This window comes from Strix uralensis, chromosome 21 (assembly GCF_047716275.1).
Source record: "Strix uralensis isolate ZFMK-TIS-50842 chromosome 21, bStrUra1, whole genome shotgun sequence".
Taxonomy (NCBI): Eukaryota; Metazoa; Chordata; class Aves; order Strigiformes; family Strigidae; genus Strix; species Strix uralensis.
This window is the reverse complement of record NC_133992.1, coordinates 8,786,736-8,814,072: the sequence shown is the minus strand read 5'-3', so window position 1 is coordinate 8,814,072 and position 27,337 is coordinate 8,786,736. Positions and strand designations below refer to the sequence as shown.

The 27,337-nt window shown below is 52.9% G+C and overlaps 1 protein-coding gene across 1 annotated transcript; it reads left to right on the top strand.

Annotated features, from left to right (window-relative positions):
- The first annotated feature begins 1,937 nt into the window (after positions 1–1,937).
- Positions 1,938–27,335, top strand: FAM163B (family with sequence similarity 163 member B). The gene is made up of 3 exons (XM_074891276.1): positions 1,938–2,612; positions 24,066–24,181; positions 24,348–27,335. Exons 2-3 carry the CDS (start codon positions 24,089–24,091, stop codon positions 24,735–24,737), a joined length of 483 nt encoding a protein of 160 aa, XP_074747377.1. The 5' UTR covers positions 1,938–2,612; positions 24,066–24,088; the 3' UTR covers positions 24,738–27,335.
- The last annotated feature ends 2 nt before the right edge of the window (positions 27,336–27,337 follow it).

Genomic DNA, 27,337 nt, shown 5'->3' with positions numbered 1-27,337 from the left:
TTGTGGCTGGCCAGCTGCCAGCTCCCCAGGCTATGGAATGTCTCCCAAACTGCAGATGCTAATTAGCACTTTCCTTCTGTCAAAATTTATGTCGCGAAGTCTATCATGGCTGTTTGCGCTCTGTGTTTGTACAGCCCCTAGGACGACGAGACCGTGCTCATAACAGAGGTCTTGCACACCGCTGCAGTATAGAAATATATTATAAAAACCTTTGTCTACTTCATAGGTAACTGATCTTCACAGAATTACTCTTAAAGTCAGTCGACCTCATGTTAGTCCAGAAAACAAGATCTAAACTTGCTCAAGGCAGCCGAAGTTGCTAAGTCCTTGCTATAACATTGTTTTCCCTTGCTTCTGTCCTGGGCTCAGATCAGTGGAGAATTGTTTTGACATATTCACTGGGAAGCAAGGAGGCTGTTTATTGCAGTGCACAGTCCAGGCGTAGAAACCAAAATGAATGGCCCAAGCAAAGAACCTCCATCATTTGTATTTCTGAACAAAGATGCAATGATGAATTGCTAGACAATGACATTTGACTCATAAAAGTAATAAAAAGCTAAAATTGTTTTTTTCCTGGCAGAGATTTTCAATATCTTTTGCACATAGTCCAAGCAACCTTGAAGCAAAACTGAACAGGAACCATGACATAGACAGTTCAGTACTAACCAATATGTTCTATAATAATTAAACAATAATAGTCTTAAGTAGACTCTCTAAAGATAAACTATATTTTGTTCCCTTGCTTTCATTTCTTGTCATTAGACTGGGTGGTTTGCCTTTCAGATCTCTGCACAGGCGTTTGAACTGCGTGCAAAGTGTGCTGAAATTACTGTCAGTAATTAGTTTATTTAGGGACCAATTAATTAAATGCAACTGTTTTCCCTCTCTATAGATTAAAAGAGTGCTATAAGCGATACCATCTTAAAAAGAGCAGATGTGCTATAAAAGGACCAGAGACTAATTATTCTCATCAGTCAACAAAGACAGAACAAGTATTGATGGGCTAAAACAGCTGAAGAAAAAAATTAAGTTAGCTCTTAGGAGTAACTTTGGAACTGCAAATGCAAGGCAGGTCAGGAAAACGAACACTGCGGGACAAAAGTCACGCGTCCCGACAGACGGAGACACTCCGGGCTGAACACGCGCGTCTTCCCAACATCACTGCTGGAAGGCTGGGAGAGGCAGTGGCCTGCAGGAGGGTCCCTGGGAGTTTGACAGTTTGCAGACAACGAGGCTGATGGCAGGGACTGCAATTAGGCAGGGCTGGCAGGGCCTCCCGAGACATCGCCGAGCATCCTCCGTGCCCCGGGGAGCGAAGGCGCTGCGTTGATCTGCAGAGAGCCCGGGGACGAGCGACTGAGCCCAGGGGATGCAGTGGGGGATCTGGGGCAGGTTTTGCTCCCCTGTCACACCAGCTCGGGGAGGGGGGACAACCTCCATGCGTGGCTGTGACAGTCCTTTCCGTGCAGGTGCCTCTGCAGGTTGCCCACCTGCTAGAGGGGTGATGGCAACTCAGATGGCCAGGTTTTGTTCCAAGTTCTGCTGTTACCCAGCGCTGGGATGTGATAACCAACCTGAGATTGAGGAAGACTCGTGAATCGCCCTGTACAGCGCCAGCGTCTTCGGAGGAAGCTGTGGAAGAGGATTTCTAGAGTAGCTGAGGTTGTGCTGGAGCAGGCACGGATTTGGGAAGAGGAGATACCCTCCTCTCCCCAGGGGTGGCTGTCACCGAAACCAGACAGCAAAACCCTCAGCGCAGCTCCTGAGAAACGGTGCAGGGGAGAAAGTGTAAAATGCCTGGGGACCCTCCTGGGGCTAAATGAGGGATGCTGCGGGGGTTTGCCTTGGTTTTCTCCCCTTTTTCCCTGCGGGGGGGTGGGGGATGCTTTCCCTGTGCCAGCCCCGGGGATGGAGGCTCCCTCGGCCATACTGCGGTGTCCCTCGGCTATGGGAGGGGGTGACCTGGCTCCGTGGGGGGCGATGCGGCTCTGTGGGGGGTGACCCAGCTCTGTGAGGGGGTGACCTGGTTCCATGGGGGGTGACCTGCCTCTGTGAGGCGGTGACCCACCTCCGGGGGGGGTGACCGGCTCCGTGGGGCCGCCCCCGGTCTCCCCCCACTCCGAGGCCCGGCCGCGATGGCCAGGACAGACCCGCATCCCGGATCAGGGCGGGGAACGGGACACACGGGACGGGCACGGACCCGGTGGCCGCCTCCCGCTCCGCCGCGGTGCGGTGCCGGGGTGGGGGGGGGGGGGGGGGGGCCGGCAGCACGCGCCGCTGCCCGTGCGGCCCCGGTGCGGGGCTCGGGGGGGCGCCGCTCCGCTCCGCGCCGCCGTCATTGGCGGCCCCGGCGGCGCTGGGGAGCGGGGCGGGGAGGGAGCGCTCCCCCGCAGAGCCGCTGCTGCCGGGCCCGGCCATGTGCCGAGAGGGTGGCTGCTGCCGGCTCGTCTGCTCGGCACCGTGAGCTGGCGTCCGCCTTTTTAGCGTGATTTTTTTTTAAATTTTTTTTTTTTTTTTAAATTCTTTATTTTTGCATTGATGCTCTCCGAGCTGGAGACTTCGGGAGACGCGGTCCTCACCTGAGAGATCCAGCCCAATTCCCCCGTTTGAAGGTAAGCGGGGAGGGCAGGGCGGCGGAGCGGCGGAGGCTCCGGACCTCCCCCGGCTTTGCCTGGGCTCCTGCTCCCCGTCCTTCGCATCGCTGAGGGGGCGGGGGGGGCTTCTGCGGTGCTTTTCCCCTTGGTTACTTCCCTCTCCCTCCTCCCGGTGCATCCTGAAGTGCCTTTCAGCAGCGGTGGGATTGCTGCTCCGGGGGAACCGGCAGCGAACCCCCGCGTCCCGGGGGAACGCCTGCAAGGAGGGAAGCAGGCAGAGGGGAGCCCCGGCTGCGAGAGTTGGGGCTGGGAAGGGATTTGGAGGAGGGAGACAGAGCGAATAGGGACATGGAGAATTGCACAGCATCCGCTCCCTGGTAGCCTGTCTCAGAGGGGGCTGGTCAAGTCCCACCACCTTAGCCCAGGATGAAAAATACCGGGGTGCTCCTGGCTTGGGTTTCCTTGGTCCTACAACATCTTTAGTTTCAAAGCCATGCCTATGTAAAGGAGGTCATGAAAGCATCTCTCAGGGATGGGGTGGGAAAGCTGCCCCCATCCCGTGCCGTGCCGGGGTGTGTGGGTCATGTCCTTCTCTGTCCCGGGGACAGCTCGTCCTCCTCTGCACGCTCGCTCAGCGTGGGGCTGAACCCGGCCTCTCTCGCTCGCCTGGCTGGGCATCTCACCTGGAGCCATGCATCTAGGACAAAGGTTTGTTCCTATCTCATGTCCTGGCCCCAAAGGACGTAGGAAACCCCTACTCCATCCAGATGAGTTTGTAGAGACCACCCCAGCCCCAGGTTAGGCAGCAAACCCACTAGCTCCCACGCAACGAAGCAATGGTGATGGACAGGAGCCCAGAGTTGAACGCAAGGAAGGCGATAGCACAATCATCTGTGGGTTGGTTTTGTCACTATTTGGTTAATACAGCAGCCGTCCAGGTCTGCGCTCTCAGAGGCACATGGACATTGCTCAGTACATTAAAGGTAGTCTGCAGGCTCGGGGGGGTTGTGGGAGGGAGAGAGAAATCCCCCAAGGGAAGATGGCTTTTCATTTCCCCATATCGACTGGTTTCAGACAGGATTATTTATATTTGACATAACAGATCACCAAACTTGGAAGGTAGTGGGGGTGTGCTCATATTCATTAAGGTAGACAGTTTTCTGACAGAATAAATTAAAGGTAAGAGAAGATTGCACTTTGAGGTTCAACAGATTGTCTTCTAGCCTAAAATGAGCAGTGAAATCAGCATAAAACCTAGATGGTAAAATCATGTGCTTCAGTCTTTCTTGATGGATGCCTGTCATTTTAGGAAACCTGGCAGACATCCCAATGTTTAGAGTGCAGGCAGTGCTCCTGGGTGACCTCATTTGAGCAAAAGTACCCAGAACGATGGGGTTTTTTAGTCATTGTATCTTGTCTTCACTGAGTAAGCATCTAAATTATAATGCTGTTAAGGGAAAATAGTTCACATAAATTGTGCGTGAACTAAGCACCTGAACTAGCCTCACACCTGTATTTAGGTGCTTGCCCTGTTGCGATGGCGTGTGAATAATGGAAGGTTGTTTGCAACCTTTTATGGTTGGTTTTCATCTAGCCTGAAATGAGCAGAAAGATGCATTACGGCTGTCACTTGGTGAAAAGAGATTTCAAACACCTTAAAGACCGTGCAGCTGTAATTAGAAGTGTAACCTCCTTCCTCTGCATGTCAGGATTTCTGTGCAGAAAGATGACAGGACCTCTTAAACGGTGCTGGTGCTCAGTAGATATAAAGAACTTGAACAAAATCCCCCGCAAAGTGAGTGATGTTGATTTATCACCCCTCAGTACATCGGTTCTCACTTACGAACGATGTGGGGATGTGAGGGGAGAGGAAGGAAACAGCGTTTGTTCCTTTCTGCTTTCTTATCAGTGAACACAGATTACAACACAGGCAGTTCTTAAATACCTGTGCCTACCTGAGGACAAAAGAGTTGCAGAGCGCTACCAGCACCGTGGTTAATGGCTGTATCTCCGCCGTGTTTCTCTTTGCTCTCCAGCAAAGAGATCGGTCTAGCTGTCACGTCTCCTCCTGATCCTTCTCCATTGCAACTGCAGCAGTCCTCAAACCCTCATGTAGGTGACACGAGAGTCGAGCCTGGAGGTTTGGTCTCACAGGCTTTGCAATGTATAAGAACATGTTCAGAAGTGGCTAAGTGACAGAGGACCCGCTCGCTATTGGTGGAATGTTGACCCAAGTCTTTCTAAAGGTATTTCCATGTCTAAAGCTGAAGAACACCTGCTGACCCTACAGCCATACCTGAGCACCCCCTTCAGAATCCTTTAAAAGTTTTGCTGGGTGCCAGATTCAAAGAGATAAAGGTGCTTAATTCCCTCGGGCATTTATGTGCAGCCCAGAGAGCTGAGCTGCATCCTCGCAGGCTGAAGAAGTCTGTGCCACTGACCTTTGGGCACGTCAGGATACGTCCCTGGTGCCCTGCACCTGGGTCAGTGAGGGGTTTTTGCAGCTGGCCAAGCTGTATCTACGTAACTTGGAGCTTTTCATCTGGCTGCGCAGTGCCTGGCTGTATTAGTGCTGGTGTAAGAAATGGGGATAACTCGGTACCTCCTCACTCGTCGTGTTCTGGTACCTGGCTGTCATGTTGTCATGGATATGGATAAGGACATGGCCAGTGAAGAGGTGCTTGTTGCTGGCAGGGCTCCCGCAGCCACGGCTTGTGATGCAACTTATAACATTGAAGAAGAGCAGGGAAGGGATGGAGGAGAGGTGGCAGGTGTTGGGGTTGAATTTGCAACTCGTTCCCTTTCTAATTTACACTTCTTCCCGTGTCATTGTGTTATCTCCTTCTCTCCTCACGATCTAATTTATTACAGTAGGCAGGATCGTTTCACCTTTTGCCTGAGAAAAAAATTATATATCCCAGTACCACAGATTGGCAGAGGGATGACAAATAGGTTGGGTGATGGACTCTGGCCCTCTTCAGACCTTTCAGCCACATTCAGATCACAGCTGAGGCCAACCCAGACAAGGCTGGGACCTCAGGAACCTGCGAGCCCTGCAATCCCTGTGAGAACAGCCCTGAGCGGAGGTCAGCTGGAAAGGTTAGAGATCAAAATTAAAAGTCATAAAAACATTTTGAAACATCCTTGGACCCTTTTCTCCCTGGAAAGTTTGATAACAGGCCATGACCCATTAATAGCAGTTCAGGGCACCAGAGGGAGGACCTGACTTCCATGGACTGTGTGGTTCTCAAGGTGCCTGTGTTAGGGGCAGCGCAGACAGGGGTCAGGAACGGAGCTGATTTAGGCCAAAATCACAACACCAATGATTTTGCCCCATCCTACGTGGCCAAGAGTACAGATTTCTCACTGGAGTCGGGGGGCAGCAGTGCAAGCTGCAGCCTGGGACACTCGGGCGCTGGCATCTCCCTCGGTGTGCGCTGGTGCTCCCCTTGGCAGGCCATGGAGTGGAGACAAGAGATGTGTCAGGGGCTGGGGGAGTTTTGTTTACCCTCTCACTTAAGACAGCGTTTTATCTTGCTGGTTGAGACAAGCACCTGTGATGGGTCAGAATAACATTCTGACATTGATCATTCAGAATAACAGCACAAGACGGGCCGAGACATCATCCCCAAGTCTGCCAGGCCACAGGGGCAGCTCAGCCCCTCCTCGCTGTCTCCAACGCTTCTCTCCCCATCTCTTAACCTCCAGGACAAAAGCCACCCGCAGCAACATACCACCCAGCATGGCAGTTTGTGAGCTTGCCAAGCCTTCCTTGACAGCAACCCTGATTTTTTCCCCAGCTGGAAAGCACCTGCCGCCTGCACCTGCCCATGAGCTACGGGGAGGGATGCAGCTCCTGTGCTGGGCTGAGTTGAAGGTGCACGTGGCTCTGCTGCCCTGGGAAACATCTCTCTGCTCCACAGCTTTTATCAAAGAGATGGAAACTTGTCACATTCTCTCCGCAACAATATCTGACATTATCCAAGCAATTTGCCCTTGGTGTGTTTCCAGAAATAGTTAGGCCTACAGTAGACACGGGTGACATCTGGATGCATTACTGTTGAGTTCAGAAACATTCAGTAAGCAAGACAGGATCTATTGTTTAAAGGTTATTTCAAAAGACTTCTAGTGAGTTATCTGGCTGTGCAATGAGGAAAGCTTTAATGGTACTGTGATAATTGCCTTTTTCTGAAGGACATTTTAGAGGAAAGTTACCAGAAACCCAAAAGCAAGTCTCAGCCCATCCTCACCAGGCCAGGGACCCGATCCAACCTGAAAAAGTAAGTTTTTCTCTTTATTTCAGTGCTGGTTGGATCAAGCCCAGGAAAAATACATCTGACTGTGGCAAGAGCAGGCTGGGGGGCACAGACGGGGGATGTAGGGGAGACCACCAACCGTTCAACAGTAAAGAAAGTCTCAGTTCAGCATAATAGGGCAGCAGGATTCACATCAGCAGGGAGGGCGAGAGAAAGAGTCCTCCCCGAAGCTCTGAAAAGAAAATAAATGTCATTAGCAGTGGATAAAGCAACCGCCTCTGAGCACCTGAGACGAGGGCGGAAGGCTCTGCAGGGAGAGGGGGGGCTGGCAAGGTCTGCCAGCGTTGGGAGGGCTCAGCGAGGCCGCTGCAGGAGACACTCTCCAGCCCACATCTTTATTCATCATGTCCCTGCTCAGTTAATAGCCTCCTTACAAAAAAAGAAAAAGAAGGGTGAGTGAATTTTTGGCAGAAACAAAGTGCCAGCCATCATCCCCTTCCCTCGCCCCAGTGACAAGGATGCTGCTCACATGTGGCAGAAGGGAAGAGAGGTGGCTTTGCTGTCACTCACACCAGCCTTTCATCTGCACGCGCCCCTGGCAGAAATCACTCTGCCTTCTTACCTTGGCCCCAGGGCAAACAGAATTAATTCTCACCGTTAATTTCATGCCCCTTGGAGAGCCATGATGGGGAGGAAATCACGTCGAGGTCGCCCACATCTTTCTTTCAGTTTTGGCACTGATTTTCTCTGAGAGGGAGGTGAGGGGGGAGCGAGATCAGGGCGTGCCTGTGCAGTTATGGAGCCAACCAGAGCACTCTGCCCGCAGCAGGACCATCCTGTCCTGGGCGCTGGCTCCAGCCTCCTCTGCCTCATCTGGTGCTGCCGTGAGGCTGTGTCAGTGCTGCAGAGGAGCCCTGGCAGCGGGTGCCGGTGGAGGGCTGTTGAGAGCTGTTCAGAGCTGTTGAGAGCTGTTCAAAGCCCACACACCCCAGCCTGCGCCTCCCTGTCTGCCTTCTCCCTTCTGTTCATCTGCTGGTGCTCCAGGCCTGCCCTCCCGATGGTCAGTCACTGAGATAACAATCACAAAAACTTAGATGGTGAGAACCATCGGAAGCTGCCAGCCTGAAAAATAGGCTTTGGTGAAAAAGCTTGTAGGTTTTTTTCTTTAAATTGCCACTAAACTCCAGCTTAGACTTTTCCGAGGCTGCGCTGGTTGGCTTCTCTTGGTCAGGGGATAAAGGAGATGATCTTCTCGCCAGGTGGGGGACAAGCACTGCCAGCTTTAGGTATGGCTTTGAGGCCATGCTATGGCTTTTCTCTGGGTACAAGTTCATCACAGGGTCTGAGCCGCAGAAGCTCATAAGCTCATTATATTGGGGGAATTGCAAGCGGTGGGTGTACCACACAGCTGGGAGTTCTTTCCTTTCTGCTGGAGGGGACTCTCAGCAAACTGAGAGGAAAAGTCCTTCGGGGTTTCATTTTTTTCCTGTGTAGAGCGGTCCCTTGTTCCTCAGCTGCTTGAAGATCTAGGCTGGACCATAATGGACAGAAGTGGCCTCTTCTAGCGTTGCCTGTTCCGCGTGTGCCTGCAGAGCTGGCATCAGTCAAAGCCAGGTTGTCTCTTTACTCACTGAGAGTTTCGGACTGTTTGAGGTTAAAGGGAAAAATACATCAGCATTAATGAAAGGAAACTGGCTGCCTGGGGGAGGATAAATATCCAGATTGCTGGGTGATGTGGCTGCTTTGAAACCCTCTGGGGACTGCCGCAGCCTTGTGATGGATTCAGAAGTCATCATCTCCCCCAGCCTCTCCCCAGCTTAGTTCACTTCCACTGAAGCGGATAAAAATGTCTCGAGATTCAAAGACTTGTAAACTGGCACCGATCATAACAGAGAGACGTCTTGGACTTTGTTGTAAAAGATGATACACAGGCTCCTTCAAAGCGGGTATTTGCTGTGATGGTGCGGGAGCGTGCCGGGAGACCGAGGGAGTTCACAGGCAAGTGCCAGACGAGTCCCCAGAGCCGCTGCGTTGCAGAGCGCAAATCGCAGCTCTGCTAAAACATCCACTTACAGGCACCGTTGCCTGTGAGAAAAATAACTTACCTGCAAATAGCTTTGCTCATTTTTATTCCCAATATTCCACCTTCGCTCCTCTGGGTTGTTTGGTTCTTTTCATCAGAAATAATACAGTATTTTCTGAGGTGTCCTGCAGGGACAGTGCAATCCCAGTGCAGAGCTCCTGTTCTGAAACCCACGTTTGCTTCCCCATTTAAGCAGAGGGTGCAGCTTGAGCTCTGCCGTGTGATTTACATCTGGATTCCCTTTGCTCTCAGAGTGGATTTCTTTTAAGACTTGTGGGTCTTCCTGCCTGAGCTTTGGCAAATCATCAACTCTCTCCTTTATCTGTTGCCTGCCTTCATAGCTAGCTTACAGCTTGTGCAGCGTGGGGAGGGTCTCCCTAACCGGTGTCTGCCTGCGTTGGCCCTGCAGGCAGTGATGCTCCTTCTTCCTCCTGGTTTCCCACCCTTGCATCTGCAGAACAATAGCATGCATGTTGTCACTCTTTAGTTGTCTCAATATACGTGAGTTACATAGCAAGACATGATGCCTTTTGCGGCAATCCAAGCTAAACTCCCCCACTGGGGAGAAAATACAGTATCGGAGGTTGCCAGAGGCTCAGGTTTGAGCAAGTGCTGCGGTGTCCTGGCTGCGGGAGGGTGGCCTAGGAAATGCATGGCCTCGCTGTTGGGGATCTCTCCCTGTCTCCTCTGCAAGCTGGTGCAAGCAGGGATTTACAGACATACAATTTATAAGACTCTCATGTGGAAGGAAAAGGAGGTGTTTTGGTTTGATTGGTGTCACCTGCTGGGTAGCTAAGCCCTGGAAAGATTAGTGGTGGGATCTGGGGAAAAACAGCCATGCTGCGAGAGTGGGAGTGGAGTTGGGATAATAAGTGTTGATTTGGGTTTGCTGTTAGGTGAATTTTGTGATTGTATTGTTATATTGCACAAAGGAGGGGCTGGGGGAATAATTCAAACTTATGTCTGTCCCATGGGTTTCCTTTGAGATGCCTTTCCCTGTGCAGAGACAGGCATAAAGCTGTGTGGTTCAGCTGCTGCCCGTGGCTGCAGCTCTGCCAAGAGCGTGCCCCTGGACCCCCTTCTCCATCCAAACGCATTAAAAGCACTCGAAAGGTGTTTCTCAAACTCCTCCAGGTGACTTCTCTGATCCCGCCGTCACCAAAACCATTTTCTTACTGATTATGCTGAAGCCAAAGACATACCCAGAGAAGGGCAGCTCTGGTCTGCAGCACCAGGTGCTGGCACCGCTGAGCTCGCTGCAGCTCGGGCAGAAGCTCCTGGGACACCTCAGGCACATAAAACCCCTGTGCCTAATTCTGGGGTGTAAGGAGTGCCGGAGGTGTCCACCGTGCAGGGCATCGCAGAGCAGAGGAGCGGGGTAGCCGGGATTTCATCCTGGGGGCTGCTGCCTCTTCACGGCTGCTTCAATCCAGGTTTGTGAGCGGGGTGATCCCTGCAGGGGAGGCCGGCTGATATCCCCTCTGGCCAGCACTGGATGTGACATCCCGTGGGCAGGCGTAGCCCCTTGAGATAAAGACAAGCATAATATATATGCAATTAATATTAGACAGTTCCAGCTTGCTTTTTCTGATTTTCAACAGTTTAGCATTACTGTCTTCTCAAGAGTTATTCCTGATTCTCACAGTAGCTCGTGGGAGCAGATTCAGCCCACAGAAAGTGGGGTTTTCTTGGTTGCACATATTTTGCCTTGTGTTTCTGGCATCACATCTTTGTTTTTGTTGTATTTTTAAATAAAACAAAATAGGTTATAGAAAACACAAGACTGTGATACTGGTTTCTGAGAAACCAAGCGCTGATCTTACTTTCTGGATATCTTTGTAAATATTATGTTTTATTGTTGAATGTTAGGTTTGGCAGACAAAGGGCTGGTCTTTAAAATACTTTCTGACTTGACTGGGAGTAAATATAAAGCATGAATATTGCTGGGCTACAGCAGTTCTGTGAACTGCAGGGGATTAGAGTTGCCCACTCTCAGAAATGCGTAGCACTGGCACGGTCTTGTAGTAGCCAGTGCTTGGGATTTGCTCAAAAAGAGAAGATTTCCAAAAATGAATACAGATGAGAATATTTGCAGGAACATGAAAAGAAAAAGTGCTTTGGTTGATAGGAATGCTAACATTGCCATGTAATCCGAATATCACAACCTTGTGCAGTTTCATGACATCCTAATAAAACCAACCAGAAGCAGAACTGAAGCATCCTGTGATCACAGTGGAAATTCCTGGGCTCCCACATGCTACCCCATCTCCCCGCTGTCAAGCCCAGGAGCAGTGGCAGCCAGGTTGCAGGGTGTTTTATTAAACAGGCCCCCCTATGATTCCGTGTTTTGAGAGAGCAGTGAATGTGCTCCCGATTCCCAGAGGAGACCTGTGGTCTGTTTAACCTTGCGAGGGGCATCTCCTGCAGGCAGAGCTCCAGCACGAGTCGGGCGCCTGCATTTCGATGGGCTTTGGTCTGCCAACCAGGCACAGGGCAGTGAAGCTGCCCACATTTGCAGGGTTTTGTAAGACTTAAACTTCTCTGTTAAGCAGGTTTCTGTATGGTTTACCATTGAGGCTGGCTGTTAACGAAGTGCTCATTGTGGTACTGCAGCATCAGCGTGGCCAGGGTGATGTCTAGAGAGCTCAGAAAATCAGCATCGGTTCAGTGAAAGGTTTTGCTACTTTGGTTGTGGGTTCCCAGTTCTTCACGGCTGCAAGATGAGCTCTGGGCAGAAAGTGTTGTTTAACAGTATAACATACCTGCTTCCCAACGAGCTCAAGCCAACACGTTCAAGCGAAGCGAGCTCACTGTGCAAGTGAAATTCAGCTGGGATTCGGAGGGTGGAGGGGGGCAGTGCTGGCGTGTGAATCTTCTCCTGCTTTCCAGGATGGATGGAGGCATTTCTGCATTTCTGCATGCACATCCCTAGAGGGGTACATGATCTGATCCCCCCTGGGGCTGCGGGAAGCACAGCCCAGCCCATGGCAAGTACAGCTGCTGTTGGAACCCTGGCCTGTCCACCCGTCAGCAAGGCCAAGGAAGGGCTCAGACACTCAGGAGTGATCCGGAACACTGGTCTAAGGCTTGACTTTCAAAGAGAGGATACCTGGCATTTTCTAGTCCTTTGAGGTGCTGCAAGTCAGGCATCATTTAAGCAAGGAAAGCAGAAACTGCAGCCTGCTCGGGAAGATGCCAGCACTGATCTGCTGCAAACACGAGGAGCTGGGAGTGCAGAGCGTGACGCCAGCAGAGGCGGTGGGAGCTCCCTGCCCCACCAGCCTCACCTGCCTCAGTTTCCCGTGCCGTTTGATGCTGGCAGCAGCATTGCTTTGGCTCCTGGGGATGGTGAGAAGATGGCAGAGTGAGTGTGAACCACCGCATCGCTCTCCCGGGCCTCTCTAGCATCAAGGAGTCATTTCAAAGACAGGGGTTGCGTTGTCTTAATGCTGACGCTAGGCAAAAAAGATCCATCACATGTGTTTTGATTTCTGAAAGATGCTGTCCCTGGGAACAGTCGATATTTCAAACATTTGATCCCAGCAGCTCTGTTAAGCCCACATGGTTTCGAATAGAGCAATTTGTGTGAAGGTTTTTCTCTGTTTCTTTATTCGCCTAATGACCATTTTCAGCTGAGCTATATGAATTACTTTATCTTTTCCTCTTTTTTGCTTATGATTTTGATGTTGAGGGTTGGTTTTTTTTTTCCTCTGAGTTAAATCGCTCCCTCTTTTATCTCCCAGGAAAAGCTATAACAGAATTAAGGTGAGGAAAAAAGGAAAATTTACTGGAACCGATTCAGTGTAAGTTGCCAAGAATCTGAAAATTACCCTCTCAGACAGTCTGTATTAATTCCCCTGATGCAGCAATGATAAATCCTTATTAAAAAGGATAACATAAGGAGATTTTACTGCCTGTAGGAGGACTCCTGGTCACAAGCAATGAGGAAGCCCATTGCCCTCTTGTTCACGACCAGAGGGGTTTGCAAGTGTGTGTGTCCTTCCCCATGAGCCGTGGTCAAGACACCAGCCCTAAGAGGTGATGTCCCCACGTTCCCAGGTCCTGTGGACAGTGACTCTGCATTGGCAGCAGCACTAAATCTCTGCAGATTCACTGCTTGAGCTGGCTCCCCGTCTCTCTGGAAGTCCAGCCCTGGGAGCACCATGCAGACAGCAATTTAAGTGAAGCAGTTTTTGGCTTCTGACCACGTCAAGAGGCATGGAGGTGCGTGTCTCGCTTGCCGTGCTGGTGAGAGGGGGGCTGTGAGTGCTCCTTCCCTCCCCACTGCAAATGCAACTTGTGCCCCATACAGGCCATGGGTCAGGCAGGGCAGGGAGGCAGTGCTAGACGCAGCCCCCCTATGTCAGTCCTTAACATTTATGCATTATTTCCAGAATCACTGAGCTGTCTCTCCCCTCTTCACTTCTTTATTCATGCACCATGCTACCTTGCTGGGCTGGAGTGGGAAAAACACTCTGCTTGGTTCTTGTTACACGAGCTGAACCTGAGCCTTTGCCAGAGCAATGTAAAGCTGTAGCTATGGAAACTCCCTATCCTTTTTTATGATTTTTTTTTTTTTTTTTAAGGCAAGAACATATATCTCTTTGGAGATCCCAGGTCGGGCTGCTGGTGCATGAGTGGTTGTTCAGGCAGTCCCAAGGGCTTGTCCCAGGAGATGCTGGGTGGTCGGCCACAGCCAGCACCCAGGGATTCACCCAGTGTCACGCAGCAGCAGGAGCTGGAAGCACAGACCCAGGTCACACTGCAGGGAGTCTATGTCACAGGGGCAGAGGAGCGGGGACTGATGAGGAATAAGTGGGTTGCATGGAGAGCTGGAGCCCAGGAAATGGCATGTGACCACAGGGTGCTGAGGGACAGTGTGGGGCTGCCGGAGGTGTCACCAGCCATCAGCCAGCACCCACAGCCAGGGGTGGCAAGGACAGAGGGGTGCTGGTCCCCCTCCCACCCACTGCTGCAGCTGGATGGAGGGTGGTCCCTGGAGCTCTCAGGTTGCTGCATTTAATGAGCACCAAGGAAATGGTTCGCCCTTCTCCCTCCAGCCCAGCCTGTTCAGGTCTGTGAATCCTGAGCAAATGAGAGCAAGTTGTGCAGCTCACAAAGACTTCAACCTGCTGAGGATCTTCCCATCCCGCAGAGCTGTGTTCATACCTCTGGGAAATGTAAAGCTGTTGGATTTATTACTTACTGGAAGCGTACACTGTACGCGTCCTTCCTTCCCCAGCCCCTGATCGATGGCTCATCTGCATCCCAGGATCGATGGCTCATCTGTGTCTCAGGACATCTGCAGGGGCCACCGGGTCAGGTGTGGGGACTCATCCTTACCAACCACTGGCGTGGAGGGTGGAAGGAGAGTGGAGTTGATCCCAGCTCGCAGCTTACCCAGTGCCTGGCCTAGGAGAAACCACCTTAGTCTGAGAATGGGCTGATATTTGATAGATTTCAAGCAACGTATCTTCAAAAGCAGAGCCTTAACCAGCCCAGGGCTCAGTTTCCCTTCTCTGTAAAATGGGTATTGGCATAGCAAGGCTTTCCCTCTCAGGCTTGGTACTGCTTCATTTGCCGGAGCCAGAGAGGAGCCGAGGCCAGAGGCCCTGGGCTGAACCAGGGCTTTAGCTCAGATGTCGCACAAAGGCTGAACGTGCAGCTGGGGCTGGCTGCTGGCTGCATCCCCTGCTGCTCTTCTCCGTGCCACGCAGGGGTCTGCATGGCTTTGTGGCTGCCAGAGGCAAAAGCTAAAAGGTGCAAACACAAGCTTGGAAGCATGTAGTGTTTCTAATAGCAAAGGGCTGAATCCCAGCAGGGTTGACTCAGTCCATCTCCCCCAGCCCAGACGCTACAATGAGGCTCCATGTAGACGCCACTGCACGGCCAGAGCCAACAAATCCCTGGAGCTAAAGCAGCCACTGCTGGGAGAGCCACCATGAGAGCTGCTGCCCCTGTTGCCAAGACCTTGCTCTCCCTCTGTGCAGCATCCCTGGCCCATAAGAGCTTTGTCCCCAGGACTGTCGTGGATGGGAGAGCTGGACCCATCCCAGTTGCAGTGTCGGTGCCCCAGGGGCCAGGAGGCAGCTCCAGCTCCCAGCCAGGGTTGTAACCTGCCGAGAGCTCAGCCAGTGACTCTGTGTGAGTCTCTTCCCATCTGCATGCCCCAGCAGTCCTGTCTGAGCTGTGAAACCCTGCTCTCGAGGCATTTCTCTGGAGATGGGACAGCAGGAAAGCTGGTGTGAGCTATTGGTGTAAGGCACCAGGTCCCACAGGGCTCAGGCATCAGGTTCTCAGGGCAGCAGTGGCTGTTTTTCAGCCTGAAGAGTTTGAAATCCAGGTGAATGGAGCAATTCTGGAAAGACTTGCTCTTTCAGAAGGCAAATTCCTTTCTTTCCACCTTTGGTGCATTATTTCAGCAGGGTTTTCTGACAATAAGGGCTTTTTTATGTTTCTGCCAGCACTCCAGCAGACTGTGCCTGGCTGGGGGGATGCGGTGAGCTCTCCTGCGAGGTGGTGATGCAGAGGGAGCAATGCCTGCTCAGTGAATTGGGCAGGAAAAAGTACTAGTCAGGAGTAAGATTTATTGTTAGTTCTTAGTAAACTAGCCCAAGATTTTCAGGTTGGTCAGGGGACATTTCCAGCCTGAAAAGTTGCCCTGCTAGGAGAAGTCTCTGGGGTGGGCAGGTGGGTGCTCCCCACCCTCTCACTTATTTCCCACTCAGCAGTGATGGTGGAGCTTATCTCAGGCTGCTAATACCAAAACCTACCCTCTATGATGCTAATATCTCAGACTGACTAAACCATAATTCAAGAGACAATTAAATGATGCAGAGTAGAAAGACAGCCTGACTTTCTTTTTTCTTTTTTTTTTTTTTTTTAAGGAGTTTAGGCTGCTTATGTGTGATTGGGATTATGGTCTGCTTTCCAGCTGACGTATGGGAATAATTCCTGGTACTTAAGCAGAGTGTGATTGTTTGGGCAGTGAAAGGTGGGATTGAGGAAGGTAAAACCCTCTGGTGTGATTTGACAGCAGCTCTCAAATCCTGACAGAGACCGGCTGGCCACGAGCCCCTGCTGCAGACCCGGAGGCGAGTCCATCATGTCTCTACCCGTTCCTTCCTCGGGCCTGGTTTTTGGGTTTACCTCTCCTGGACTGCTGCCAGGTAGGGCTGGTGTGCGGCAGCATCAAGTCTCCAGCATCCCCATCGACACCCTATGGATGTCGCTAGTGTCCGTATGGATGCTTTTTAGGACATGGCTGTACAGTTTTACAGAGAGTCAGAAGGACGGAGCAGGGTGAACATACCCTTCTTTATTCCAGGTGGTGCTGAAGTGTCCACAGACACCTCTCCTTGTCCCTTTGGGACTGAGGTAGCAGCACCTTCGGGGTGGCCCCAGGGGCACTGAAAGGGGACATTCCCAAGGGCACCACACGTGATTCAGCATTTTCCCCCATCCCTCCCCAGCGGCACCACTTCACTCTGTTTAGCATCTGCAGTCATTTAAATTCATGCCTGGAGTTGTGCTTAGTAAGCCTCAATGCCGCTTTGATGAGCTGTGCAAATATTATTTTTCATTAGGCGTGATTTGGTTGTATTAAATGACATTATTGCCTCATTATTGCAGAGCACATATTCCCTCTCGCGCGCTGCTGGGGCAGGCATCCCCGAGATCGATGAGCTTTGAAGGCAGCCTGCTTAAGTGTGCTGAAAATTCAGACGGCTCACTAAGAGCTAATCTCTCTCTTAAAATCTAATAATGGTAATTGGTGGGAGGGGATCCTTAATTGTCCCATGACCTTCTGCTTTCTTTAAGCTTCAGGAAAACCCAAAATTCAGAGTGACTGTTGCTGTGTGATATATCTCCAGAATAGTCTGGGCCTCCCTTGCTGGGTTTCACTGCCGATGAGCTGCTCTCACAGAGGAGTACAGCCTGGCTGCCCTGGCAGTGCCACCGCTAGCAGGGACACCTGCAGGGATACGTGTACGGCGCGTCCTCAGCTTATACAAGTTATCAGAAAAGCGGTGGCTTTTCTAGGAGTTTTTGGGCTGCCGTGAAACATTTAACAAAACACTTTGGATTATAAAATTTTAATGTTATATAATATCGTTATTATATATCGTTATATTGGATGATAATAAGAGCAGACAGAAGGAGCAGGTCACTGACATTTGACGATCCTTGTTCCCTGTCTCAGCCTGGCCATCGGCTCTGGGAGCACTGGGGGAACATTTCTGGCTGTAAAGGGCTGAGCTAAGAATGGGCAGAGAGGAGCCTCTCCAGCCCCCTGAAGGAGTTTATCTGGGTTATGATTGATGCAAATATGAGGGATACATCTCCATATCAGCGCGATGCTCATCTTGCATTAGCCTGATGGAACTCCAGGCTTAACTCTCACTGCCAGGATGCTAAAACCGGCATGAAGAGCACCGAGCCGGTGCCTGCAGGCAGAGAGGGCTCTCTCACACCCCAGTTCTTGTCACCTTTCCATGTCCCCAGCACAGCTGGCCCCGAGCTGCCATCCCAGCCCTGCCCAAGCCGTGCAGCGTGGGAGCCTGGAGGTGGTCGGGATCCTGTTCTGCAGAGCTCAGCATTATTCCAGCAATGTCCCATCTGCTGAATAATTTATCAGGCACTGTGTATAGATTGCCTTTGAAATGTGTTGTTTCTGGTCTGGACATCAGTGGGAGCTGAAGTACTGGGGTCTGTCTCAGCAGGCAGGAGAGCTGGGGGTGCGTTAGTGGCAGGGGGAGCCTCAGGGGTTACTGCAGGCTGAACTGTGAGTCACCTCTGTAAGAATATCGGTGAGATCTGTAATTGGCTTCAAACCAGGTGACGGCTCTAAGGCCGCCAGAAAGGGCCATGCAGTTTGAGCTGGGTGTGAAATGTTTTGCTCCCCATTCTGATTTGTCATTTAAGAGCCCACAGCAGCGTTACAGCCTGCGAGTGGCAGCCCGGATCTGGCTGCATCTCCCAGGTGGTGGAGCCCTCTGATGTGCCATAGATTCACTTCCAAAAATCCTTCTTATTCCAGGGATTATCAATAGCAGTGGAACCCCCCCTTCTCAGGGTAGGGAAAGCAGGAACCACTGTGCAAAGGGCCAGTGTCCAAGCGAGTGCCGTCCCAGAGGGGTGCAGATGGGAGGACAGGGCTGCTGGGATCTCCAAGCTGTTTCCCACAACCAGGAGGAGCTGGGAAATTGTGAGTAGTGTTACCCAACCAGTTCATTGCCCCCTGCTCATGAAGTGTTCAAAAGAAACTTGGAGTGTGGGGTGCCTGGAGATAGAGGGGGGTCCCACACGGGAAGCCCTTGTGCCGAGATGGGGAAGCACTGACTGCTGAGACACGTCTCGTCTTGTCCGTGTGTTGAGGCGTGCTCAGATGGTCTTGTCGAAGCGATGGGTCCCATGTGCCCCTTCCCCAGCCCACCCGTGGTCAAGCCGGACTGTTTAAATCCCTGCTGTTTACGCAGAGCATCAGCCCTCAGGCCAGGAGTGCTGCCTCAGGAGGGAGAGAGAAAGCAAACAAAACTGATGCAGGCCTTCTGCCTAAAGTGTTTTTCATATGGAAAGCCACGTTCCCCGCCTGTGTTTCTGGCAGCTGCCCTGTCCGCTGGCTCTGTAAATGCAAAGTCTTCTGCTGGCACGCTGCCTGGCTGTTCCTAGCAGCCCGGCTCTTATTCATTGACTGGGTAGGATTACAGGAACTGGGGGAAATGCAAAAATAAGGCTGTATTTGCCACCAAACTGTCTTTGGCTTCTAACTTATTTGCTGCTTTCCCACCTCCCAGGCTGGTGGTTGCTGCCTGGGCAGTGGTTTTCCTTCACACCGATGCTCCCCTGGGTTTACCCTTGGGCAGAGCCGTGGCACTTACGTGGCACCAGGGCGGGGGGGGCAACAAGGGAGTGTAAGCCAGGCTCACCCTGAGACTTTGCAGCATCAAGAGCTCAGATCCAGTCTACCCTGGCCAGTGTGATTTCTTGTTACTCTGGGCCAAGATCCTGGGTCCCGAATGCTGCCTGCACCCAGCTCCGAGGTGAAAAGCAGCAGCAGCAGCAGCAGCAAGACCCAGCAGCTCGGGGAAGCGGCATCGCGGACAGCCAGCATCACTCGCGCGCTCTCCCATTTCCCCAGCCTCTTGCTGAGCTCTTTTCCTTTCTTCTGAAGTGGGGCTTGGTCAGAAATGTCAGTGTCAGGGTTCATTGTGTGTGGATAAGCTGGGCAGTGGCTGCATTGCCCACCCAGGTAAAAACCTGTGGAGCTTGTGAGTCTCCACCACGGAAGGTCAGACTCGTGCTCCCCGCCGCACACAGCTGCTCAACGCCCAGTTTCCACGTAGGACTTAATCTTCCCAACCTGAATGTCGCCCCCATTGAGGACTCTCCCCAGAGCGACCCAACAAGCTGACCCACCACCGGCCATCGTCGTGATGCTGGGAGGAAGGTCAGCTGGGGGGCCGTGCTGGCATGCGGGGTCACTTCCCCCTCGGAGCCCTTCCTGGGTGGGGGAGGACACCCACGCACGGCAGCAGGACTCGGTGCAGAAACAGCTCGGCCAAGCACGCAGCACGGCCAGGGATGTGCTAGCGCAGAGCAGAGCCAAGGCAAGGCAGGATGGTGTTACTTCAGGACACGGTGTTGGCTTCCTCCGCTCCCTGGGAAGGGTGGGGTGGCTTTTTTTTTTCCTTTTTTCTCTCCTTTTTCCATCTCGGCCATTTGGAAGCGCAGGGCAGAGCTGATCCCCGCTCCCCTCTGCAAATGAGACCACTGTTGTGATCAGCAGGACGGCCAGGACAAGGGCCAGAGGTCTCATGCAGAAGGTTTGGGCCAAGTGTCCCTCGAGCCTGGGGTGTTTCTGGCTGTGTGTTTACTCCTGTGTGTTTGTTATGGTGGGGTCTAAGCTCCTGCCTGCTCCAGTGCTGACCAATCCTGCCAGCTCTCATGTCTGTGCTGCCAGTTGTTGTTTCACACCTCGTTTGGCTACTTTGTTTAAATCTCCAGCTTCTGGAGTCAGGTGAATAAGGGCAATTCCCAACTTCCTTGTTAAATAGAGGGCTGTGCTGCTTCTGGCTGCAGAGGAAGCAGGTCCCAGGGCTGCTGGGGGATGCAGGTAGCACTACAGTAGGACAAGCCATGGGCTACAGCTCCTTGCAGGTAAGACACGGTCTCCTTGTGCAGGCACAGTTCCAGTGGGATGTTTTTTTGGTGCTTGCCATGACAGCACTTTCAGCTAGTGCAAAAGGCTTTGGGGTGACTGTGTTGCCCTGAGGACGGGATGGGATGGGATGGGATGGGGTGGGATGGGGTGGGATGGGATGGGCAGAAGCCCCTTTCATTTAAAGGTCTGGTCTGAAGATTGTTCTTAACACCTGCAAATCCTAGAGCTGGCTTAACTGGGCATTTGAGGGTCTCTAAAAGAAACCTTGGAGTGGCCTCTGTAGCAGTCCCCAGGTCTCCTTCTCCCACAGCTTCGGCAGGCAGGGTCAGGCCAGTCCACGTGAGCCGGCTGTGGTTGGAGTACTCCAGCACCCAGACCCGGAGCTCAGTGTTTTGGAGCCACGGTTAGCTGGGTGTTAGCTGGAGCCTTCGGATGGGCTGAGCTCAGCCCCCCCCAGCTGCTCTGAAGCCTTTCTCCCACGCAGGCGTCCCGAGAGGCGCTGGCTGCACAGCCAGTCTCCGCAGAGCTGACCCAGGAGCAAGGCACAGCTGTGAGCAGCCTCTCCCTGTGCCGGACACCTTCAGCAGTCCAGAGGCCATGTTCAAGATGCTGGGGGAGGGGTGACCTGGGATGTTTTCTCATCCCCCCGTTCTCCTCTCTGCATTGTCAAGTGCAATTCTGTGCTGTTCCATTCTTTGTTGCTTGTGAGAAACTTCCCCCAGCCCCTCTCCAGCCCCTGGGTTGGGCTGCAGCACGTCGGGAAGGTCTGTCAGCCCATTGTGGCAGTGCCCAAATGAAGGGGGGAGCAGAGGCTGAGGCAGTCCTGGCTCCTGGTGAACAGCACGACCTCAAAGCCCACGTCCTCAGCCATGGCAGAGACATGCAGGGGGTGTCAGCGAGGAAAGAAGTCACCAGTATGGGACTGGAGCTGATGGGAGCTCTGCTTGTGTCTTCTCCAGGCTGCAAGGAATAGAAAAGGCCATTTTCTTGCACCCTGGGACTTCCCAGCCACTGCAGGGCTGCAGGGCTGGTGCTGCTATAGCTGCAGCAATAGATGTCCTGGCAAAAGCAGGCAAGTGGCCCAGGATTGTGTCTAAAACCCAACAGCTCATCCAGGAGCAGCCTGTAGCAACCATGCAGGGGAGTGTTGTTGGTTTGTTGCAGCAGCAAAACCTGTCCTTTACATGCTGGGAAGGTAAAGCAGGGTGCTGGAGAAGGGGGAAGCATTGCACCCAAGCTCCCCTGAGCCTGCACCAGCACGGCGGCTCCCAGTAACCCCGAGAGGCACCATCCCCTGTCACCCCGTGGCACTGGGGACCCCTTTCCTGCAGCAAAGGGCTCCTGGGCCAGGGGCAAACAGCCTGTGCAGAGTTAACATCCCACGCAGCCCCTTCCCAGCTGTCTGGCAGTGATGGAGGATGTGCTGAGAGCTGGATTTGGATGGGGTAGAGGGGCTGGGGGGGTCAGGCATCCTCAGTAGCTGGAGGGCTCCTAACGTTACTGAGGGGTGAGGAAGAAGCCAAGCAACCGTCTGCTGGGACTGCGTCTCTCGGTGCCTGCGTTCCTAATACCAGGGCTCCTGCATACTTTCTCCAAGACCACAGCAGAGCTGCAAAGCACTTCCTTTTACCAGGATATTTATTACTAAATATATGAATCTGGGAGCCTGTGGAGCGTGAAATTAGGAACAAATGTAAAAAGGAGGTCTAGACAGGAATTGTTCTGCTTATGGGCCTCCACATGCTCTGCTTTCCTCCCCCTTTGCATGCTGGAGAGTTTAATGCTTCCAGGTACGCAGCTTTAATCAGACAAGTATGTTATGGGAGGAGAAAGGAGCGAAAGGTCTTGCTCTGGATGGAGCAGTGGCTGCAATGCCACATCTGGCTGACCTCAGCTGGGCAGAAACCGTGAAAATTGGCTCTGTATGACCCTCGCTTGTCTCCCCGGGGTAGGCTGCCGTTTAATTAATCAGTGAGGAAGCTGGGGAGCCCTCCCTGCCAGAGCCCTGCCTATCACCTTCTTCTGAAGCTGCTGATCCTCTCTGATGGGTGCAGAGCCCATCCCTGAGAGTCTGCAGGGCTGAGTCCGGCCACCCCAAGAGCCAGGTCCCGCGCCTGCCCTGCACACCCCTGCCTTGGCAGCTCAGTGATTGCACATGGGAGCAGCAGAAAGGCCCCACGGATGGGCATTTCCAGCCAGCTCTGCCAGGCCGGTGCATGTGCCCGCAGCACCCAGTGCAGCCCGAGGTCTGCTGCCGGGTGCCTCCATCCCTCTTTAAGCAGGAATCAAAGTTTTTAAACCACTAATGCGTTTTTTGTAAACCCTTCCCCTGACTGTATTCCCCTCCTTTGCGCCCCCACCTCGCCCCGAGCCTCCCCAGAGCATTTTGCCCGAGGAATGAGGGCAGGATTTGGCCTGGTGCTTGCCCTGTGGCTGTGCGGTGCTAGAAGACGTTCAGCCATCGTTATAAATTACCTTCCCTCCTACAGCGCTGCTCAGCAGCAACATAAAATGTGATACTGCTTTATCCATTCAGCACTTACCCAACTTTAGCAGGACATTAAGCGCCTGAAAATATGCCACAGATTTATTTTCTTTGGAAACGGGTTAAATCCCTGACAGATACGGTTGCTTTTCCTCGGGTGCTGAAGTAATTTGGGGCTGGGGTGGCTGGTTTTTTTGTTTTAACCTGATAGCATGAGCTGGAGGCCAGCTTTGTTAAAGCACTTGTAAAGTAGGTGGTCAGGGTACAATTTCTTGCTTAATTTATGTCGCTTCTCCTGTTCCCAGCCCAACTCTTGCAGCACTGAAGGGCTGCTGGAGCTTTAGTTGCAGAGCGGTGCTGGGGTTAGTGCCGCTGTCTGCATAGCTGCTAGCAGGTGTGTGCAGGCAGGTACGTGTCTCCCCAGCATCCTTCCTGTGGCAAAGAGCTTGGTCTTATTCTGCATGGGATGGAGGGAAATTCAAGCCCTCCCACAGGCTCTCGGGTCAGGGATGTGCAGAGCAAGACTCATGCTGCCGTTGTGGGGCTGTGCATGATGCATAGCATCTGCCTTCTGGGTGAGCCCAGCAGTGCCAACAGCAGGGACCTTCCACCGCTGCCACGTCTGTGTCAGCACCCAGATTCCCCTAAGGGGCACTCCAGGGAGAGAAGGGTGCTGGTGGTACCCCAAAACGCAAGCGTGGGGCCAAGCTGAGCCACAGTGTCTCGGTGATGTCCAGCACGCTGTGTCCCAGCTGCAGTATTTGCTGTGCTGGGAATGAACAGCTCGCCCAAGGATGTCAGAAGCAGCATCCTGGGGTGCCCCCACAGCCCCCCAACACCACGGCTTAACCATGGTGAAGGTGAGGAGCTTGGTGCCTCCTGCAGCAGGCAGACACATCCCATACCTCAGCTCGCTGCTCAAGGAGGGGAGAGCGCTTGTCCCTGCAGTCATTAAGGCTCACTTAGAAGCTCCGGTTATTCCAAATTAAAATACCACACTGTTTTCACGGGGAAAATGGATTACAGGCTCAGAGAAAAATGTGTACAGCTCAGAAAGCTCCTTCTCCCATCACTGATTCTCTCTGCCACCAGGCAGGAGCTGGGAGGGTGCGCTGGGTGCCACAGGCACTGGGCAGGTGGTTTTATTTCCTTTGGATCCCCCCTCCTGCATGCAGAAGAGCCCAATGTGACCCCAGAGCTGCTGTTTACTAAAACTTTCACCCGCTACATGAATTTTTCTTTTATCCTCCTGTGCCTGCAAGGTGGCACTCAGGGGGGGAAACGGGACCTCCCTGATGGCTTTCACAGGCGCCTAGTGCCAGGATCTGGCCTGATCCTGCCCGTCACCTCCCACAGAGCCCTCCTGGTTTCTTTTCCCCGGGTGAGCTGAGGGTTTGGGAATCTGTGGAACCACACATCGCCCAGCACCAGCCTCACCCTGGCCCCCACCTCACCCCGTCACCCCGTGTACTCGCTTTTGCAGGCTGTTAATGGAGAAGAGGGCGGATGACAGCCGGGACCGTGGTCATCACAGGTGGAATATTAGCGACTGTCATTTTACTTTGTATCATCGCCGTCCTCTGCTACTGTAGGCTCCAGGTAAGGCCAGGGGGATGTGGCCCCCAAAGGGTGTTGCAATGGGGAGGGGAGCCCGGTGTCCCCTGCCTGCTGCTCCCCAGGGCTGGCACGCATGGAGCAGCCCCTCGCTGGCAGGGTGGGCGTTTCGGGATGCCAGCTGAGACCCCACGGGGCCATCCTATTTCAGTACTACTGCTGCAAGAAGGATGAGTCCGAGGAGGACGAGGAGGAGCCCGACTTCGCCGTGCACTCCCACATCCCGCCGCTCCACTGCAACCGCAACGTAGTGCTGACCAACGGCCCGTCCCTCTACGCCTCGTCCCCCTTCGGCAAGAAGCCAACCCCGAGCCGGCCCAGCTGCCCCAGCTGCGCGCCGTACGAGCCCCCCACCTTCTTCCTGCAGGAGCCCCCCGAGGAGCTGCACAACGGGGGCGACCGGGTGAGCTACAAGACGGTGAGCCAGGAAGATCTCGATCTGCCGGTGAGCGTGGCCAACCTGCAGGCCCTCAACCCCAACCGGCTCTCGGCCATGCGGGAAGCCTTCTCCCGCAGCCGCAGCATAAGCACCGATGTGTGAGGGGCTGGCTGCTGGCCCAGCCCGGAGCATCATGTTGCATCTCGCCGCTGCCGCCGAGGCTTTTAACAGCGGGGAGAACTTTTGGAAATTAATGGAAGAGTTTTGAAAAGGAAGAAAAAAAAAAAAAATGTATTTCAGCGTTCTGTAGGCAGAGACGTGATAAATGGCAACATAAAGGGGTAGCAAAAAAACAAGCCCAAAAGGGGAGCATGGGGGAGGACAGTTGCAGCTGGGACGCAAGGTTTTCTAGCGATGCGTTGCATTTTTTTTTCTTTTATAAAGAGGCTTTTGATATTGCTCATCCTTTTATACAGAGTAAACGCCCCTCCTCGACATTCGGCTGAAGCGCCGAGTGATGACAAGCAGGTAATGGGGCACACGGTTGGCTACAAAATGGCTCGTGCTGCGAGTCAGCGGGCATCTGCTGCCGTGTCGTGGGGGCACGCTGAAGCCGACTGATCCTGGCCCTAGTGCACACGCACACACACACACAGACACATACCCCCCCCTCCATGGTCCCATAGCAAAGCAGAGCTGCTACTGCCCCCCCTTCTGCCACCCCCTCCTGCCCCGCTCCACACTGCAGCCGTGTGTGCGTGTGTGTGTGCACAGCTCTGCCCTATTCCCAGGCCAGCTCACTCCTCCAGTTGGTCATTTATTCCTGGGTGACAGGCGTGATCCCCTTAGGGTTAGGATGGCCAGTGAGTGCACAGCCCATCCCTGGAGCCCCCAGGGCAGCCCCACAGTCCCCCGATGGAGCTGGGCTGGGGCGGGTTGCAAACCCATTGCATTACCTGGCTATGGAAATAACACAGAGCGCAATTTGAGTGGAGGAATACACCTGTAGATGCTGCCTCCGAATAATCAGCAGCCCCACTCCTAATAATGCCATACACGACTTCTGATTGAGGGCTAGGTGAGAAGGGGTGTGCTGTGTATGTGCCCACCCTCCTGAATGCACGTTTTTACATGTGTTTGTGTGGATTTTTTTTTTAAAAAAAAAAAAGCCATGACACTTTCTCCCCATCCAGGAATGTGTCAAACCACTTTAGATTTAGGCAAAGCCACCTCTGTTGTGTTTTTCATCAAGCTGTTTCTCGTGGGCAGGCAGCCTGGCTGGGGCTGTGGCACCAGCTCTGCCCCAGCTCCACCAGCCACGCTGGGTCTGGGCTGGCAGAGCAGGCACCGAGCCGGCCACCGAGCACGTCCCTCTGCATTAAACATGCTGCAAAGGAGCCGTTCCGTTAATTCAGTGCTTTGGAAGGAGGAATCACATGTTGCAGCGGTGCCTATGTGGGGGACTCCGGTGCTCTGGTCTCTCCTGGCTGTCTCAATTCCTCCCCTCCAACCTTGCAATACTCAGTTTGACAAAACACCCTCTTTCTTCTGGATTGTGCATTATTCAGGTTAAAAGCATCGCGGTGGACTTGGGGATGGCTGGCAGAGGGTGGACTGGCTGCAAAGAGACTCTAATAGCCTCAGCGCTGTGCTCTGGGTCAGCTTTCCTTTTTAAAGATGAGATGGGAAGGAAAAGCCGTGGCTTCAGCCCCATCAGCTCACAAACACTATACACAGCCCAGCTGGATATTTTACTTTTAACCACGAGGGCTTTTAATTCCACAGGAAATCTTTTGAAGTACAAGTCAGTCTTTGCAAATGAGTATCTTTGACTTTCTCGGGGGGGTTCTGTTTGGGGCAGGGGGGCTGGGTTTGGGTTTCATACATGTTTAATATTCTGGGCTTGGTCCCTGTGGCACCACGTCCCGGGAGCATGATGCCTCTGCTCCGGAGGGACAGTAGCTGCTTGGGCCATGCTCCTGTGTACAGTTCTCACTGAGGTTTTCCACGCCTCGAGCCTTCCTCTTTGCATTTCTTGTGACCGTACTTCTCTCGTCGGCCTTCCTTTCTTCCCTTTTTCTTTTTTCCTTCCTGTGTGGCTTGGAAACTAAGCAGAGGGTTAGTTTTTGCTAACCTTCACCTGGTGATCTGTTGTACAGGACTTTGGGAATCACAGAGGTGGGAGGAAAAAAAAAAAACCAGAAAAAAAAAGAAAAAAAAAAAGAAATAAACTACTTTGAGATGGGTTTTGAGGCCGAGCCTTTTGTCCCTGCATCTTCAAACACGGGGTGTTGTTTGCAAAGCTTTCACACAGGCACAGGAGCTTCCCTGTTGCTGAGGGGAGCAGTGCAGCGGTAACTGGGGTGCACACACTAGGACAGGGATGCCAAGGAGCCTTTGGCCTGGCCTCCGTGAGTTGTGCCTGCAGAAACACAGAGCAATAACCCACGTCGGGAGTGTGGAAAGGCCCTTTTCTTGCTGGCACCATATCAAACCTCTTTTGCTTTGAGAAGCTTCAGGGTTGCAGTTCCTAAAGCCACACACACAAGCCCAAAGGGCCCATAAAGCAGAGCAACAGTCTCAAAATCCCCCACTCCCCCACTGCTGGGACTTTTCCTTGCATCATTGCCTGAGCAGCCATGATTCCCCAACTCTGAGCTGCTCTGCTCCCCCCTGGGCACCAGCAAGTCCACAGCCCTGACTCCAGTGTTCCCAGCACACAGGGCAAATGCCCACTACAAACTGGAGAATAAAACAAGATA

Coding starts and splice junctions, on each gene's coding strand:
- FAM163B (XM_074891276.1), top strand. CDS start 24,089: ATGACAGCCGGGACCGTGGTCATCACAGGTGGAATATTAGCGACTGTC. Junction 24,182..24,347: donor TCTGCTACTGTAGGCTCCAG/GTAAGGCCAGGG, acceptor ATCCTATTTCAG/TACTACTGCTGCAAGAAGGA.